The sequence below is a fragment of the Vombatus ursinus genome, unplaced genomic scaffold, assembly GCF_900497805.2.
Source record: "Vombatus ursinus unplaced genomic scaffold, bare-nosed wombat genome assembly UNPS02014793.1, whole genome shotgun sequence".
Classification (NCBI taxonomy): domain Eukaryota; kingdom Metazoa; phylum Chordata; class Mammalia; order Diprotodontia; family Vombatidae; genus Vombatus; species Vombatus ursinus.
In genome coordinates, this window is record NW_020954571.1 from 16,156,717 (window position 1) to 16,176,671 (window position 19,955).

At 40.6% G+C, this 19,955-nt stretch overlaps 2 protein-coding genes across 3 annotated transcripts in view; one reads left to right on the forward strand and one right to left on the reverse strand.

Moving 5' to 3' along the window:
• The window catches only part of FAM192A (family with sequence similarity 192 member A), a 43,007-nt gene extending 37,734 nt beyond the window's left edge, over window positions 1–5,273 (forward strand). The window contains exon 7 of the mRNA XM_027869307.1: window positions 4,504–5,273. Coding sequence (XP_027725108.1) covers window positions 4,504–4,721 — 218 coding nt within the window. The 3' untranslated portion in view covers window positions 4,722–5,273. The remainder of the gene's footprint in view (window positions 1–4,503) is intronic.
• Window positions 5,274–9,881: 4,608 nt separating this feature from the next.
• The window catches only part of CPNE2 (copine 2), a 90,558-nt gene continuing 80,484 nt past the window's right edge, over window positions 9,882–19,955 (reverse strand). The window contains exons 15-16 of one of the 2 annotated variants that reach the window (XM_027869306.1): window positions 12,943–13,176; window positions 9,882–10,516 (exon numbers count right to left, since the gene is read on the reverse strand). In XM_027869306.1, coding sequence (XP_027725107.1) covers window positions 10,409–10,516; window positions 12,943–13,176 — 342 coding nt within the window. In that variant the 3' untranslated portion in view covers window positions 9,882–10,408. Of the gene's footprint in view, window positions 10,517–12,942; window positions 13,180–19,955 lie in introns of both variants that reach the window. The other variant, XM_027869305.1, reaches the window with a different exon arrangement.

Sequence of the window (19,955 nt, forward strand, 5' to 3'; positions counted from 1 at the left end):
TTCTCCCCCGATCCTCTACTTTTTGTCTGTTTTGTATGTATTGTGCATGTATCTATATTTGTGCATGCAGTCCTGTCCGTTAGAATATAAGCTTCTTGGGGGCAAAGACTATGACATTTTTGTCTTTGTGTCCCTAAAGCCAGGCACATGGTAAAGCACTTAATGAATGCTTGTTGATTAATTGAATTTGCTGAAGATAATTTTAACTTTTTGTTGATGAGTCAGGGTTATCATCATATATGTATATGTGTGTATTTTTATGTATTTAATTGCTACACTGTAACTTAGTGATTCACTTGTGTTACTGAGGTGTGTAGAGCTATTTACACCTACACTGAATGGCCTCAGACTGCTGTGCTTTTTGAGTTCTTATGTCTATTTTCTGTCTCTTCTCTCACTTTCAGCTACCTTTTTTTTTTTTTTTTTTTTTTGTTTGGTGAGGCAATTGGGGTTAAGTGACTTGCCCAGGATCACACAGCTAGTGTCAAGTGTCTGAGGCTGGATTTGAACTCAGGTCCTCCTGACTCCAAGGCTGGAGCTCTATCCACTGCATTACCTAGCTGCCCCCCAGTTGCCATTTATTATTGATGTCATTGTATCTACCTCTAGATGTTATATATTTATCCCTCCTGCGCATCAGCCAACTTGTTGCTTCTTATCAGCTATCAGCTATCAGCTAGAACCAAGCTTTATTAGACTAATATGTAATTTTGAGGGAAAACCTGAAGTAAAAGTACATGAACCTATCTCTATTAACTACATAGAATACTACATAGCTTCTAAATAAACTATAAAGTATACAATATAGCATCTATATAAGGCCTGTATGGGCTCTGTGACATTTGTTTTGGCTACTTAAAGAGGCCTCACTCTTTAAATCTTGGCGTTATTACAGATAGTTGAGGTAGTCAGATACATGACCTCAAGGATTGATGTGTTACTGTATTAAATACTAATACCTAGATCAGGGTTACAAACTGTAGCCCAAGGGTCAAATCTACTGGAATGATTTTTTTACATTTTAAAATAGAATAAAAAATATAATAAAACTATTTTTACATTGTATTTGAAAATGTGAAAACCTTAACTACCTAGTCAGCCTGGATTTGGCTGGAGGGCTATAGTTTGCTGACTTCTGCCTTAGATGATAACATTTGTTGAAAAGTTGGGTGAGATAAATGATATTCAGATTGGCGTTTAAATATGCCAGCCCTTGGTTTACAAACCACTCAGATTCCATCAAGGATATATTTTGTTTTTTATTTTAGAACTGTAAGGGACCTCAGAGGTCACTGAGTCCAACAACCCACACATTTTACTAATGAAGAAACTCTACCCCAGAGAAGTTAATTGACTTGCCCAGGTCACACAGGTAGTAAGTGGCAGAGCCAGGATTTGAACCCAGGTCTTCTGAGTCCAAATCCAGAGTTTATTTGTGTTTGGGTCTTTCAGTTAAAATGATGCTACTTGCACCATCCTATTTCCCTTTCAGTCTTTCAGTGTAGATCATGGCTTTCCTTTCTTGGGCAGGCAGTGTAGCTTCTAGGAGACTACAAGGGAAGAAGGGGGAAATCCCATGAATTCTAGTTTGGGCTATGTCAGGTCAAGTCAATAGGCATTTATAAGCACTTTCTGTATGCCAGATACTGTGCTAAGTTCTGGGTATACAGAGAAAGGCAAAAACAGTTCCTTCTCTCAAGGAGCTCAGAGTCTTAACAGGAGAGACATCATGAAAACAACTACATATCCAGAATAAATTAGAGATAATCTTAGGGGTAAGACACTAGCATTAAGAATAGAGAGATAAGGAGAGAAAGAATTCCAGGCATAAGGGACAGCCAGGGAAAATGTACAGTCAGTAGATGGGATGTCTTATATGAAGGACAGTAAGGAAGCCTGAAACAGTGGATCGTAGAGTATATGCAAGGGAATAAGTATTTTAAAAAAAAAACAAAACCTAGAATGGTAGGAGAGGGCCGGGTTGTGAAGGGCTTTAAAAGCCAAACAGGGGATTTTATATTTGGAGTTTATTGAATAGGAGAGTGACATAGTCAGACTTGCTTTTTAGAAACATTATTTTGACAATTGAATGGAGGGGATGGAGTGGGGAGAGACCTGAGACAAGGAGACCACCCAGAAGGTTACTGCAATAGTTTGGGTGTGAAGAGATGAGGATTTGCACCTTGTCACTAATGTGTCAGAGTCAGAGCAGAGAAAGGGCCATACATAAGAGATGATATAAAGGTAGAATCAACAGACCTTGGCAACAGATTGACTATGGGGATAAGAGAGAGTAGTTTTGTGTTATGAGCTTATGAGTATGGTGTTGTCCTATACATTAATAAGGAAGTTAGGAACAGAGGATGGTTGGGGGGGTAAGATAATTAGTTGAATTTGACGTGTCTATAGGACATCCAGTTTGAGGACACCAGTATGCAGTTGGAAATGTGAGACTAGAGATCAAGAGAAAGGTTAGAGCTAGATAAATAGATCTAATAATTATCTCCACAGAGATTGCTTGGTGTAACTTGGATGACAGTGCAGCAAAGGATACTAAAAAGGAGCTGTTAGATCAGGTAGGAAGAGAATATGGAGAAAGCAGTATAATGAAAACCTATAGCAAAGAGAGTATTAAAGAGAAAAGGATAGTAAACAATGTTAAAAGATTCAGAGAAGTCAAGAAGGATGAGGTCTGAGAAAAGGCTATTAGATTTAGTGATTAGGAGATGTGTCTGTAACATGCTTTGTTTGGAAAGTCATTTAATCTCTGTCTCATTTTCCTCAGTAAAAGAAAGTTAGTGCCACATTATCTTCTTACTGCCCAGTTCCTCCTTGGAGAAACTAAAGGCATTTGTCAATCTATTGATTAATTTTTTTTTTTTCAATTAATGAGCATTTTTTTTTCTCTCCTGCCTCCATTGCCCACTGGAAAAAGAAAAACAAAACTCTTGCAAATAAAATGCACGATCAAGCAATACCAGTTCCCATATTGGCCATGTCCAAAAATGTATGTTTCATTCTGCATATTTAAACCATCACCTCTCTGTCACGAGGTGGGCAACAGGCCTCTTCACTGGTCCTCTGTAATCATGGACAACCATTGCATCTTAAGGTTTTTGAAGTTGTTCTTTATTTCCCCCATACTATTGTTGTACATAGATTGTTCTAGTTCTGATCACTTCACTTTACATCAATTCATACGAGTTTAGTTTTTCCAGGTCTTTCTGAAACCATCCTGTTCATCATTTCTTTTTTTTTTTTTTTTTCAGTTTAGACCTGTGATTTCTTTATTCTAGATTTGTCACTGTCTAGTACTAATGGAATGTCAAAGTTACCAATTATGTCTTTCATCTGATTATTCTTGTGATGCTGATAATCTTTAAAAATTGGCTTGCTATTATTATTTCTGTCTTCACTTTGTCCCTTGGTTCTTTTATATTGAAAATTTTAAAAACAAATCCAGTTCTCTGATTTGGTAACTACGTCCCTTTCAGCATTACATAACACTTTTGCCTGTCTCTTTCAAGGTATTCTGATTGGAATTAAAATGATTTCATATCATCATTACCACTGTTCTTATTCTTACACTTGAAGTTGTGTAACATATTTTAGATCGAGATTCCAAATTTTAGTCTACTGCCATTCTTTTTCTGCATTGCATTAGCTTGCATTGCAAACTATTTTATTTTTTTTAATCCATTCTATAACACCATCATTTCTCACAGGACAGTAGTACTCTATTACATTCGTGTACCATAACTTGTTTGGCCATTTCTCAATCCGTGGGTGTCACCCCCTTAATTTCTAATTCTTTACCACCATAATAAAGAGTATTATTTTAATGACCTTGGCCAGGAGAATATTTAAATAACTACATAGGTTGATTAATATTTATTGGGCAGATTAATGTGGTGAGGATTTCAAATTGTTAGAATTGCATACAGTCACTTCACCTGTAAGCCCGTTTCTTCATCTGCAAAATGGAGTTAATAATACTTATGCCACATACCTCACTGGGTTATTGTGACTGTTTTGTAAACCTTAAAATGCTGTGTCATATGAGAGTTGTTTATCATTAGTAATAATAATGATGTTTGATAATATAGTTACAATAAGAAAAAAGCTGTCCCCAATTTGAGTTTCTCAGCTTCACCATTAATTTTTTTATAAGATTTGAGTAAATCTCTTTATTTCTATTTCACTTGATCATTCTTTTTTTTTTTTTTGGCTTTTTGGTGAGGCAGTCAACACATGATCATTCTTTAAGTCACTTCAATGCAGTAAGCATTATGAAGCACCTGCCAGGTATTGTGGTATATGTTGGGAATATAAAGATAAGACAGAACATAATCCTTGTCTCTGCCTGTGTCAAAAAGGCACTGAATGAAGGTGGATGAGCTCAGGGGTATGAATTTATTTCTTTACAAAAATGCTGTTCCAAGTCACAGAGCATCGTCACTTAAAAAAATGTAATAATAGTCCCTAATGCCTTTCTTTCCACAGACACTCCATCATGTGTGCCACTTGGAAGCAGTTCCTTGAGTGGTTCTACCATTCACTGCCCCTCTGCTGCTGTCTGCATTGGGATCCTTCCAGGCCTAGGAGCCTACTCTGGAAGCAGCGATTCTGAGTCCAGCTCAGACAGTGAAGGCACCATTAACTCTACTGGAAAGATTGTGTCATCGGTTTTCCGCACCAACACTTTCCTTGAGGCTCCATAATTCGTTCTGCCCATGGTTCCATTGCAGGAGGCTCCTCCCCCATGGGGTGGTCTGGACACTTCATTTTGCCTTTGGGCATTACGTTCCTTGAAAACCTCCTTTGCCTGCTTCCTGTGCACACAGCTACATCTTTAACCTAGTCTAAGAATATGCTAGAATCCGAGCTATGGGAGCTAGATGTTTTGTTTTTCTTTCCCACTCTTGATACAGGAGACTGTACCTGTTGTGCTGTCTTTTCATTCTCCTCAGCTGGGTAAGGGGCAGGGCAAGTGAGAAACCTGCTGAAAGCATCTCCTTGAACAGAAGACATCTGCTGATTTGCAGAGGGTTTGGTTATTTTTTTCCCTCTCCAAGCAGAACTAAGGCAAAGACAGTTATTGAACAGCTATTGTTTGAATATTCTGTTAAGACCAATTTTACAGCATCATTTTGTTACACTGCATTTTGGAGTGTTTGGAGGAAGAGAACTGATCCAGGTGATGGAATGGAGAACTCTCCTGACACTAACCAATTCCTGATGTTGTGTAACTGAATAAAGATTCTAAAGTCATATCTGTAGTGGGTGGCTCTTATCACTCATTTATTGTTCATTCTCAAGCTCTTCTTATACTTGGCTATTCCTTCTATCTTCCCCTCTTACTCCTCCTCCCAAACCCCAAACAAAGCACCCAGCTGACTAGTGAGATCAGTGACATCTCATATGAAGGCTGTTGTCTACAAGTAGGTCAGAGTTGAGGTATGCATGAATCGTTTTGCCTAGCACAGTAACAGAAGGGATATGGTGAGAATAGAGAACTTTTTTTTTCTAATAAACAATCATTTATTAAGCACCTACTGTGTGCTAGGTATTGTCTGTGCTAAGCATTGGAGATTGATTGATAGAACTTCTTCAATTGTACCCATTAATAAAAGCTGCCTATAGTCTTGTTGAAAAAGTAGCTTATTTGAAGGAGCTCATATAATCCAACAAACCCTAAAAGGCTAAATACAAGTGATACACATGCTTAGAGTGTCTGAACAAATGGTATATGACTCAATTGAAGCTGTTCCCTTGATGTGAGATAGAGTTTTGGCTTTCAACTCCTGAAGATATTTTTAGGGTGTATACTCCTAAGGGATCAGCCCTAACCCTTCCCTGTACTGATGCCTAGCATATCACTGACTATATCAGCTACTGATACTTTACTCCCTTCCCTACAAGCCTTGAGGGTGGAGGAGTAGGCATAGTGTTAAGAAATCTGAACCACTGCTTTAGTCTCTGTGTCAATTATTTCTCCTTTAGGTGTGAGACTCACACACACACACACACACACACACACACACACACACACTCTCTCACTCCACCTGTAATAGGTCAAGAAGTAATCTTATGTGGGTAGAGGGACCTCCTCAACTCGTTTTTCCCCTGCTCTATACAATGATACTTTGATTTCCATTGGCAGATGGCAACTCCTCTTCATTGGTAAGTTGGCTTCTTGTAAATTCCTTCTCTTTCCTTCTACAGAGCTGCAGTGTGCTCATTGTACCTTGGCTGTCAGCACAGGCGGGGCTGCCCTGTCTAACAAACAGCTGTTTAGGTAAGACGGTGTGTAGACACCTTCTGCTTTGTTTGTTTCATTGTTCTTATGGTAGTGCTGTCGTGATTACAGCATGTACACCCATCGAGCCTTGGAACTGTCACAAGCCACATTAGAGGATGAGAGCTACTGTCTAGTTTGGTCTTCAAGATATCTCGCCATACCTGGGATCTGTTTTTGATATTAGAAGGAGCTTAGAAATGAATGCAGTTGCTAAAAGCAGTACATAACATTAATTTGAATGTATGCTCAGTAAACATTTGGAAGAACAAAATCTTCTGTATTATTTAACTATTTTTGTTGATGAAAGAAACAACTGTAGAGAGAATAGCTCTTCCTGCTGCTGTTTTTGTTCTTAATATATCAAGAGATTATAAAACTATGATCTATGTTTTATATTTTTCCTCTGTACTCATTAGTCATATCCTTGGCCTTAGATCAAAACACAGTATTTGTAGTAACAACTGATAGCAAAGTTAGGGTCTGGTGATTGGCTAATAGCTTAAGCAGCCTTGACAAGTGTCCAGTTTATCTTCGGTTTTGATTCAAAGATGAATGGGGGTAGGGAGGGAGGAAGGGCAAAGGGAAGCCTTTTAAATCATAAAGAACATTTTATAAAATAATCAGCAAATGCAGTTCATGTTTAAATACAATTCAGCTGGTTAATTAGAGATGAAAAGCCTGGTTAATAAATTTAAAACACTTGTATCTCTCAGACTTATCTTCTGAAGAACTTTAGTGTGAGGCTCACACCCTTGTGGGAAACAAGTAGCACAGAGAGGTTGTTAATCCCACCACTGCCATTACATGTAAAGAAATGAGAAACTTGGAGGTGGGAGTTCCACCTCAACCCCTACTCCTCAAAGACTGAGCTTAACAGGGGAAATTAAATACTTAATTCAGAGGCTGAACAGATTTTCAGATCAGCCATCATACCAGCCTGTGGATCTTTTCTAATAGGAAGTTTTAAATCACAGTTTTATATCCCACCAGACATTAAAGAATTGCTGTTAGAAAATGGCAAAGGGCAAAATCGACCAGCTTATTCTACTTCCTTGCCTTCTAAGCTAAATGTTAATTAGTTTGGGACACACAGTTCTTTGGCTCCAGTGTTGTAGTTGTGGTATGTGGCTCAGCTGTTGCCTTAAACCCCTCTGGAAAAACAAAAATGAAAGCTTGCTGGCTCTGCACAGTCATTTGGACTTGGGTATTTCTTGATTTCCTTATGTACCCAGCCCACTTAGCTGTGAGAACAGCATGGAATTGGAGCTTTGCTTGGTGAGAGGCAGGAAGTTTAGACCTGTCTGTAGTCACAGGTTATACGCAACAAGCTAGTTGCACATTCGTACGGTGGCGACACTGGCCAAAGCTGGCGCTTTGCTGCTTGCTTTCCTGTGTAGCAACAGTTTGAGGCAAGAGTTGGGAGTGTTGGAGTTACAGTAACAGGGAGAATCTAATGGCCCCATTAATTGCCTGTCAGCCTGAAAGGAGACTGACAAAGAAGTGGAGTGAGATTTTTCTCCCAAACTCCCACCTTTCATTTAAATCAGAATCTTTTCCACAACTGAAGAATCACAGAATTCCAAAATTGGAAGACTTTGGAGATGCTCTAGTGCAATCCTGACTGCAAATCTCTGTAGCATTCACTTATAGAGAAGAGCATGACATGGTGGAAGGAGGGCCAGGACATTTAGGTTCAGATTCTGCCCTTTTGTTTTTTTTTCTTCATTGACTTTATTTTTATATTAAATATTTGGCCATGTTTTATGGAAGAAAATACACATAGCTCACAACTCCAGAAAGCACAATTGCAGTACAGATGGTTTACTTACAAGAATGATCCCTCTATGGCCCACACTGAGCAGGAGCAGCAGGCCTAGAGATCCACAGCTTGGGATGGCCCTGGCAGGTGTAGTGAAGGCCAGCAGGGCATCTTTACTGTTTTGTCTGTGTGACCACTGGCAAGTCTCCTCACTTCTCTCAGCCTCAGTTTCCTTATGAGTAACATGAACATGATCTGTACTAGGCATACCTTACAGGGGTCAATGTGAAAGATTCAAATGTGTCTATGGGAGTGTCTGCCAACCACTTGGTAAGTTTTAAGATGCTCTGCAATTGTCAAATATTTTAAAAAATTCAACAAGTGCTGACGAGTGGTTTCTGATGAGGAGTGCTGTGGTCCTTGGCACATATTTGAAGAGTGTGCCTCTATAGTTTATAACATACAGAACCTCCAGAGAAGGGGAATTCACTACTTTAACTCTATAATTTGAAAACACTGGGGGGGCAGCTACGTGGCACAGTGGATAAAGCACTGGTCCTGAAGTCAGGAGGACCTGAGTTCAAATCCAGCCTCAGACCAAACACTTGACACTAGCTGTGCGACCCTGGGCAAGTCACTTAACCCCAATTGCCTTAAAAAAGAAAAAAAAAAAGAAAAAAAAATCAGAGCTATAATTTGAAAATACTTCTTTATGTGGAGGTAAAATTTGTTTTCCCATAGAACTTTTCCCTATTGCTCCTAAGTTTGTCCTCTATAAAATATAATCACAGACCCTTGAAATATATACAAGGACACAGCCTCTATCCCTCATCAGAAAGCATTGGTTGAAAAAAGTGTCTTCATTGATAGCACCAAAGACATCTCATCTTGTCACGTCTTCTAGTTCCTGTTGTCCATAAGCAATAAGATAGCTAACTTACAGCTCTGAATGCACACTTCCCAGCTGTCCTGGATGGTGTCTTTATTTTAGGACTGTGGTTTGCCCTCCTGAATTATTTGGAGCTTCACTGGGTTCTGACAGGCTTTGGTGGTCATAAGCAGGAAGTACCAACTGCAGGAAGCACCTGCAATGAGAAAGTTATGATCTATTTTTTGGATCAGGTCATTTTCCTAAAGAGCTGCCCCCCAACAGCTTGTATAATCAGTGAGTAAACAACCTGTTATGTGCACATTTCCATTAACAATCTTAAGGGAAGTCTGATCATTGAACAAATAGCCCAGTTCTAGGAGATGAATTCCAGCTCTGCAGCTGTCCTGCCCCATTTGCTAAGGTGCTGCCCTTCCACAGGGAGGGCTTCCCCTAGTTATCTCTTGTGAGGACCCTCTTTGAATGTTCAAGATGAAACACCATACAGTAGATGGCGGCTTTTAAGGGTAAAAATCAGCACTAACCCTGGGAAAGAGTTATGGAAGCAAAAGATTTCTTTTGTAGGATGGACATATGCTGTACACACTAGGGTGGATATGGCATTCCTCAGATTCATCAGCAGGCTTCCAAGACCCTCTCTCCCCCAGAACCAGCCTCAGAATGAGGCACTTGCAGGTATGAGCTTGAATGGTTCTTTTACTGTTTCTATCATGTGAGTGTCAAAATGATTGTCCTGGAGCTGGGTGTGGTCCTTTTTCCAGTTTGAGCCATTTTTGAGGATATTCCTCAAACAGAAATTATGAGACGGACCCTGTACAAACCAGAGTGAGGAGGTTCAGGCCAGGGCCTGCATACAGTAAAACAGGCTACATTGGAACTTGGCTTCTCAGATGTTTAACCTCCCAGACTTTGTCCAAGGAAAGCAGCTTTCATGGAATGTCTGAGTTTCTTTATTAACCTGAGTATAACAAATAGAACATATACACAGTATAAAAATGAACAGAACATGAGAGAGGTATAGGCTTAACACAAATACATAACGGATACACCTTTTGTTTTTATCATATATAGCTAGTTGCTCGGAAAAAAAAAGTTTTGATTGTAAAAATTTATTCTCTTTTATAATTATTCCACTAAAATTATACAAAGTACATTCAATACTTGAAAATGGTGGTAGGGAGGAGAAAGGAGTGGTGCTGTGTGGCCTGTTAGTATCATCAGGGTTGGCAAATTTGAAAAAGGAAACCCAGCTGTGTTTGGGAGAGTTGGGGAGAGTGTCCAGTTGTTTTTAAAAAAAAAAAAATGAAAAGGCCGATTTGTTTTTTTAAAAAAACAGAACAAAACAAAAACAAAAACCAGCAGTGAGGAAGCCTGGTGCACGTGCGCTTTCCTTGGGAACTGTGATGAAGTTTGGCTGACATGCTGATGCCGGTCTGAGGGGAAAGGAGGCTGCTGGAGGCTACGCAGGCTCGCAGCTGCTAGGTGGCAGGTTTTTATGTTTGAAATACTGCACGACTTGCTGGGGCAGCTCTGCCAGCACAGCTTTAGCCAAGGTTTCTTTTGGTGCCTGGAGGACAATAGGGAGAGAAAAGGCAGGATTAGTGACTTCTTGGGTGGGTCGTTTTATAACAGAGGAGTGTCATGAAATGGTGGTCCATGAAGACTGTAAACAGAAAGGACAACTGAAAACAAGTCTGAATGCTGCAAAATTATAACCAAGTGTAGTCCTAAAGAATAAATGAGAATGTTCCTCCTTGCTTTGTAGAAGTGGGGGGACTATGGGTGTGGAAATCTACCTCAGACTTGGCTGATATGTGGACTATTTTTGCTGAATTGTTTTTCTTCTTCTTTGCTATAGGCATGACTGAGAAGGGAGATGGGGAAGGATATACTGGGGAATAAAGGTGATGTAAACTAAAGATATCAATAAAAATAAAACCAAATAATGTTTACTTCTTGCCTGTACTCTCATTCCTTTCCTTCCCACCTCTAGCATCTTGGAGGAATTCTGCTGGTCTTTTATCACTCTGAGTCTCCTATGGAGAACTCCTAAGGAGAACCCCCAGCCATTGGGTACAATAAAAAGATAAGAACACCTGGGAGGAAGGAAGGGAAAGGTCTATATTTTGGCAAGTAAGTTTTCTAGGAGAGCTAAAGGAAGAGAAAGGGAAGCTTGGCTTGGTGCTTAAGTCTCTCACACAAGGCCATCTATACATACAAAAGTACACATACAACACGTACAAAAGTATAAGCGACCTAAAATGACACAGGCATTCAAGGCCTGCTCACTGAATGGGAGGTTGAGAGGAGCAGTAGGGAGCAGAGCAGGTTTCACCTTTGAGCTTCCTCCGTGGGTCTCTGGCCTTGTGAAATAGACCTGTGCCACTGTTACACGCAGAGACCTAGACGCAAACCCTGGGATCCCAAGGTCATTTACCACTATCACATGTATCATATATATGGGTGTCACCTGAAAAGCCAGTGTTAGGATGACAGGAGGCACTGCTTCTTCCAACAAGTGGCTTCTCAGAGCAAAAGTAAAAAGTTATTATCTTAGAGGAGTCTCAGAGGTAATCACCCAAATGTGGAACTGTATCTAATCCATCTCTTAGATCTATAGTATCCATAGCCCCTTGCTCACCTTTCTGACCTTGATGACTGGCCATTACTATACTACCCCATATACCTCTATAGTGGGCCCTACCTCACTATTCTCCATTACATCCCTTCCAGTGAAGTATGCCATGGATCATTCCTTTACTGTCCATACCTTTGCTCGTACTGTTCTCCACACAGGGAGTGCTTTCTCCCTTCCCTCATGCCTATCCAGATTCTTCCTACCCATCCTTCAAGGGCCATCTCCAGGAAATCTTCAGACCACATGAATCAATTCCTTTTTCTAACTCCTATTGTACTTATTGCTTAGACTACACAATTAACACTTTATCATTTATCATAGTCACTAATGGTCTCCCCCTCCTCTTCAGACTATTAGGTATATACTTATCTGGAACATGTATTCTTTCCCCTCCCCCAGGAAAATGTATACTTCTTGAAGAGTGGGACTTTTTCATTTTGTCTTTGCATCCTCTATGCGTAACACAGTACTCTGCACACAGCAAGTGCTTAAAAATGCTTGTGGTGTTATTTGTATCCTTTAAGTGTTTCACAAGGTTATGCCTTAGTTCCTGCAGTTAAAACTAAGCTATCCAATATTTCTTTTAATCATCCAAGGCCACCTAAACACAGGGCATGGCATACAGTAAGACCTCAATGCTGCCTGTGAAATCTTGGGCAAATAAATTACTTTGCCTCTCTTGGCCTCAGTTTTCTTATGTCTAAATTGAGGGAGTTGGACTAAATGATCTTTAAGGTTCTGTTTTAGTTCTAGAGCCAATGATTCTATGACTGACGGTTAGTGTAATAAATAAGAAGAGCATTATTTACTAAAGGTCAAAGAGTCCTGAGTTCTAGCCGCAGCTTAGCCAACGAGTAGCTTACGATTTGAACCAAGTCCCTCTGCTTCTGTGAGCCTCTGTTTCCCTGTCTGTATAATGAAGTTAGTTTAGATGGACTTAGGACTGTTCTAGGTGTGACACTGTATAAATGGACCAAATAGAATCATAGAACTTTAGACCAGGAAGGAAACATAGTCGAGTAATGGCAATAATTAAAACTGTGTATACTTTAAGGTTTATAAAGCAGTTTATATATATTATCTCATTTGATCCTCATCATAATCCTGTGAGTTAGATGATATACCTGTTTTCCAGATGAGGAACCTTGGACTGAGAGGAGTTAAGTGACTTGCCCAGGGTCATATACCTAGTAGGTATCTGAGAAGGTATTCGAACCCAGCTGTTCCTGACTTTACACCCACTGCTCTATTTTGTAGACGATCCCAACATTGATGTCTGAATCTTATTTTCTATATGTATTTTTTTTGCCTTGGTGCCCCTTGTCCTTCCCAGATTCCCCCTGCCCAAGGCTCACATTGCGGAATTCCCGAAAGGGCACAAACTGCACAATGTCTCGGGCTGCCTCCTCGCCAGTGTGGGAACGAAGAGCACGGGTATCACCGTCCAGGAACTCCATGGCAGCAAAGTCAGCATTGCCCACACCCACAATAATGATGGACATGGGCAGCTTGGAAGCCTGTACAACTGCGTGACGGGTCTCGTCCATGTCACTGATAACTCCATCAGTGATGATGAGGAGGATGAAATACTGCTGCAAGGAAGATGAATGAGGTGACAGTTAACTATTTCCAGTTTGCCCCTTCCCCACATACTTACCTTCTTCCTACTCAAACTCTGGAGTTGGTGGTATTTTCATGGCTTCTGTAGTTACTTGGGAATGTGATCCAATCCCTACCAGAGCAGCCAAATCCATTCCCACCTCTGCTTTTGTTTATTCTAGGTGGTCCATTACCCCTTTTGCAATGCTCTTTTTTCCCTTCCACTGAGCTAAGCACTATTTATCACTCAAGGTCCACTTTGTCTATGAAACTTTCTGACTATTCGAGAGCATTAGTTATTTTTTTTTCTTACTTTCCATAGCGTCTATAGAATGAGCCCCATAGTTAAACAGTAATTTTTGTCCATTTTAAAATGTCAATCTTTCAAAGCTCAGGTGCTATCTCCTCCATGAAGCCTTTCCTGATCCCTCCAGTTGTTAGTACTTTACTATTAATCTATCATTTATTAAGCATGTACACTGAGAACACAAAGTCAAGAGTGAGTCAATTCCTGCCCACAAGAAGCTTACATTCTATTTTGGGGAAATAAAATGTGGGGGGGGGGGAGCGTAATTTGGAGTGGGGAAAGGCACTGGCAGTTGAGAGATCAAGAAGGATGAAAAAGGTGACATTCGAGCTGAGTCTTTAAGGGAAAACTAAAGTAAAGAGGTTTCAGGAGGTGGGAGTATATTCCAGGCACGGAGTTGGGAGAAGCAGCGTTGTATGAGGAACCTTAAGAGGCTGTTGGCTGGGCTATAGAGTGTAACAAGAGGAGTAGTATATAAGGCTGAAAAGGTAAGAAGAGGCCAAGTTGTGAAGAGCTTTGGATGCTAGAGGAGTTTACAGCTGATCTAAAGGGTGATAGGGAACCACTGGAATTTACTGATATGGCAAAGCCTGCACTTGAGGAAAATCTTTTTGGCAGCTGTTTGGAGGATGAACTGGAGTGGGGAGAGACTCAAGGCGGGGAGATCAATGAATAAGCTCTTAGAGTACTCCAGGTGAGAAATGAAGAGGTCCTGAACCTGTGAGAGCAAAGACGAGAGAATGGATCCAGGGAGAGAGTATAAAGGTAGAAGTAATAAGATTTGTTAACTGATTGATGCCCTCAACAGAAATAGAGAAGAGGGATGGATTTAGAGGAAAGATGAGTTCTGTTTTGGACATACGCTGGGTTTGAGGTGTCTGTGATACATCTAATATCTAACAGACAGTTCATAATAATAGGACTGGAGCTTAGGAGAGAGATTAGGACTGGATATGTAGATCTGGGACTTATCAGCATAGAGATATTTGAACTCATGGGAATTGATGCATTCATCAAAGAGGAGTATGCAGAGAGGGAAAAGAGGGTCCAGCATAGACAGAGCCGTTGGGGGATGTGACATGAATGATGACCCATGAAAAGGGATTGAGAAAGAACAGAAAAACAGAGGTGAATTAGAATGGAGCAGTGTCACAAAAACCCAGAGAAGACAGTGTGGTCAGCATCAAATGCTGCAGAGAGGAAAACTAGGACTAGATTGAGAAAAAACCTTGAGATCTGGCATTTTAAGAGATCATTAGTAACTCTGGAGAGAGGAATTGAGTGATGAAGTTCAAAGCCTGACTACAAAGAGTTGAGAAGAAATTAGTGGAAGTGCAGAAAATGAGCATAAACAGCTTTTCTAGTTTGGCTGTGACACAGTGTTTTTTGTTTGTTTTTTTAAAGGATAGAGACTTAGGAGTGACTGTAGGCAATAGGGAAGAAGACAGAGACTGAAGATTAGAATTGGGGGAGGGGCATAATTGTTGATGGAATGAGATCAGGGGTTATGTGTGGAAGGCTTGGCCTTAGTGGAAGAACCACCTCTTCATCAGAATGGAATGAAAGGGGGATAAGATCAAGGGGTTGTGAAGTAGGGGCTGGCAGCGAATGGCCTCGATTTTCTTAGTAAAGTGTGAGGCAGGCATTTGTAGGGGGGGTCTCAGGAGAGTGGGAGAGAGAATCATTTAGTGAGGACCCAGGTGAGATTAGATTAACAAATTTATAATGGATGTAGTCAGCACAGTTGCATCAGTTCTATTCAGTAGCAAGTCACGTAATGGAATAGGAATGGAGATGGAGAGTGGGAAAAATTCAGGGTTGGGATTTGATAGGGCATGAGTAGCTTTAGGACAAGGGAGCTAATAGGAGAGCTGAACTGGATAATTAAAGAATCAAGATTGGGAAGGGAGGGAAGCCGGAGCAGGGGTGATGGATGGCTTGATGGAATTGGAGGTCACTGAGGTCATATCCTACTTCAAATTATCTTCTATTTCTTTATCTGTGTACATGCTGTAACCCACTGCCACTTCATTTGTTTCTGTATCCTCAGCACCTACCTACCACAGTGCCTTACAGTGGTTTACAGTAGGCACTTAATGTCTGTTGAATCATTTTTATCTGTAGGCAGAGACCAGGTATGGGCTTGTAATTTATTTAATACATAAAGATCAGTCAGTCAATATACATTTGTTATATACCTACTGTGTGCCTGGCACTATGCTAAGAGACAGTCCTTGCCCTAAAGGAGTTCACAATCTATTGGGAAGATAACCCTTAAACAAATCTATACAAACAAGCTATCCTCAAGATAAATAGGAAATAATCAACAGAGGGAAAGCACTAGAATTAAGAGAGATTGGGAAAGACTTCCCATAGAAAATGAGATTTTAGTTGAGACTTAAAGGAGGTAGACATGAGGAAGGGAGTGTTCTGAGCATGGGGGATCAGAGAAGATACTAAGAGATGAAATGTCTTGTTTGTGGAACAGCCAGGAGGCCAATGTCACATGATCAAGAAGTATGTAGGAGAAGGCTAGGTTATGAAGGCCTTCGAACACCAGACAGAGGATTTTGTATTCGATCCTGGAGGCAAAAGGGAGCCATCGGAGTTTATTGAGGAGGGGAGTGACTACTTGTACTGCAACTTCAATTTAGAAAAATCACTTTGGTGTCTGATGGATTGAAGCGAGATGAGGCAGGCAGACCCACCAGCAAGTTATTGCAATAGTCCAGTAGGGGGTAATGAGGGCCTGCACCAGAGTGGTGGCAGTGTCAGAAGAGAGAAGGAGGCATATTTGGAGAGATGCTGCTGAGGTGTAATCAGCAGGCCTAAAAATGTACATGTTGGGGATGTTAAATACAATGTTTACCTACCTGTCCACCGTAAGACTCGAGTCAGACCACTTAGGGGTTCCATTTTCCTTCTACTTAGTTTCAATGTAGACACTGCCCTACTCTGACACTAGCTCCAAGACCCCAGAAGAAAGTACAGCAAGTCAGACCGACAGCTGTTTTATTTGGAAAGAGGAGGATGTAAGACGAATCTGTACTGCAGCAAGGAAGACTTAGGTTGAACAAGAAAGGATTTCTGACTGGCAAGGGTTCAATGTGATGTTTCTATACAGCAGCCTGGGGAAGCCCTTTTCCTTAGAGGACGGGGCACACATAGTTTTATTGAGGATAGGTTAGGTGTAGTCCTGCTAGAAGGCAGACCATTTGCATTTTTGGACTGATCCAAAGTTCTTTGACCCTCAGTTTCTTTATCTGTAAAACAGAGCTGAACTAGGTGCCCTCTAATTAGGGTCCCTTCTAGTTATAAATCTATAAAGCTCAGTAAAATGAGGTTAGGTTGGATGAAGGCCCCTGCCAGACTGAATACTCTGATTCTAAGCTTCTCCTCACCAACCCACTTTTCTCCATATTCCCAGGAAGGGATGCCAACCCCAAAACCAGAGGGGGCACCTGCTTCCCTTTCAAGGCTTTTCTCCTGTGGATTTCTCTTTCAAGGAAGGCCCTTGAAGAAGCAGCAGCCTGGCTTTGTGATGGCATGACCTGTTGCCATGGAAACATTACTTGTAATTCCTGCAGCCCCCAGGCCCAGAAAATGACTGAATGGAGTAGGGTAGTTTCCTCTCTCAGCTCTTTTCTGAGCCTAAGTTGCTACTCTTTGCCACTTTCTCTTCAAATCTGAATTAGTAATGGCTCATTAATACTGCATTATGCAAAGCACTTCACCATATATAGGGCCTTACTTGATTCTTATATATTATTATTATATTATATCATATATTATTCTTATATTCTTATAGCCCACCTATAAGTTATTATTCCCACTTTATAGCTAGGGTTTGAGGGGGGAAATGACTTGCCCAAGGTTATACAGCTAATTGGGGGAAGAGCCAGGACTTGAGTCCTGTGATCTTTCCACTGTTCCATGCTGTTTCTATTTACAAGGCACTTGTAATGAGCAAAGTTGGGTCTGAAAAGAGAAGAGACTGACCAATCTGTAATATGGGGGGTTGGGCTAGATGACCCCCAAGGTTCTAACCTAGATTTCTCTAAAAAACAAAACAAAACAAAACAAAAACAACCTTTCCTGTTACCCCTTCTAAGTCCTTGTCTTTCAGGGCTCCTTAACTTTAAAAGGCAAATTCACTGTGTTTGCTTCACATTTGCCTGCCACAGGATGATCAAGTTTTAGGCAAAGAAAGCAGCTTCTTTAACTAAGGAGCTGCTTGGCAGGGACAAGGAAGACCATTTCGCTGTCCTGGGAATAAATAGGAAACTGGGCCACAGGATTGTAGATGTGGAGCTAGAAGGAATTTCTGAAGGATCATGGAATCTGAGGTGCTAAAAAGTGGGGTGATGTGCCCAAAGTCAAACAAGTAGAAGGGACAGGATTTGAACCCAGGTCTTCTGACTCTAAAGTCATTGCTTTTTCCACTACACACACTGGTTTGCAGCTCCAGGAAGCTGAGCGACGAACAATGAGGACCAGTCCTTCCCAGGCAAAGACAGAATTCAGCCAACCTTGGTCCATTTAGAAGGGTCAAACTAAGAACCTTACTACTGCTGCTAAGACAGTTACCAATTCACTCCATTAACTTCTGTTCAACAAACATCTATTAAGCACATATATGTAAAACATTGTGTTAGGTGCAATACAGTTTGGATAAGATGTAGTCTCTGCCCTCAGGGATTCTTACAAATCTAGTAAAGTCTAGTCTAAGGGGCAGGGGTGGAACTTCCCAGAAGTTTTTAGCTTTAGAGTTAAAGGAGGCATACATACCAATAGCACAGATTTTATATGTATATAATTGTGATATTTTTAGGACAAAATCATTGTTATGGAAGTCAGAATCAAAGGGTTCTACTCTCAAAAATTATGCCACATCCTTCCTTTCTGGTATCAGTAAGCTATATAACATATGGAAAGTGACATGAAATCACAATTGCTGTTAAATATTGCTTAATTGTTTTCAGAGAACATACTTTAGGGGTTGGGAAGTATATCTTGTGTCTTTTTTTTTTAAAGTACAGGAATTTCACAAAGGGGGTGGGGTGGGGTGTGTTACAGCAAACCAGACAAACAAAAGCATAGAGGTAGGAGAGCACAGGACATGTTTGGGAGGACAGAAAGTAGGCCAAATCAGCCAGCTTTTAATTATCAGTGCTGGTAGCAGGGAATGGAAATTTCGAAGCATTGGAGAGTCCAAAATAGGGTGGATAATTTAAAGCAGTAGATAATCTGAAAATCATTCATGTTTGTATATATGTGTGTGTAATATACACAAAGACACAATTTTTAAACTTGCAGACATTTAGTTTAGGTTTAGTCAGAGATGGGAGAGACCATCACTTCCATCTTATTTTTCAGAGGAGGAAATTAAGAACTTAAAGACATTAAGTAACTTTCTTGAGTTCAAACAGTAATTGGCACAGCTAAGACTCAAACTCAGGTCTTCTGACTCTTAGTGTACTGTGTTCTTTCCATTCCACCACACTTGGATCCATTTCCCTATAAACATATTAGCAAGGCAGCTAGGTGGAGCAGTGGATAGAGCACCGGCCCTGAATTCAAATCCGACCTCAGACCACACTTGACAAGTACAAGCTGTGTGACCTTGGGCAAGTCACTTAACACCAACTGCCTTACCCCCCCCAAAAAAAAAAAAAAACAACAAAAAACCAAAAAACAAAACAAAACAAAAAAAAACCTATTAGCTGATGCTTTGTTGTCATTAATTCTTTTCAGTTGTGTCCGACTCTCTTTCTTGGAGTGATTTGCCATTTCCTTCTCCAACTCATTTTACAGATGAGGAAATGAGGCAAACAGGGTTAAGTGACTTGCCCAGGGTCACACAGCTAGTACATGCCTGAGGTCAAATCTGAAGTCAGGAAAATGAATCTTCCTGATACACTCTGTCCACTGAGCCACCTAGTGGCCCCTTAGCTGATGCTAGAGGAGCCTAAATTGGTGCTGGATGGAGGTTGGCTGTGTATTACCCACATGTATATAACTGAGGCAAATCAATGAAAACACTCCACTCTGGGGAAAGCCAGAAACAGCCTGCCTCTTGAGGAAGCATAGTAAAGTTGAATGTGGAATCAGGAGAGACTTGGGTTTGAATCCTGTCTCTCATGCTGATTAGCTGTGTGACTACAGGCAAGTCACTTTACCTTAAGAGACAGCTAGCCAGTGAATAGAGCACCGGGGGCTTGGAGTCAGAAAGGCCCTAGTTCAAATCCAGCCTTACTATTTGTGTGACTCTGAACAAGTCACTTAACCTCTGACTCAATTTTCTCATCTCTAAATGGGAATAATAATAGCATCCAACTCTCAAGAGTTTTATGAGGATCATGAGATAATATTTATAAAGCACTCTGCAAACCTTAAAAGGCTATCTAAATATCATTATTGTTATTCACCTCTCTGAACATCAGTTTCTTCATTTATAAAATA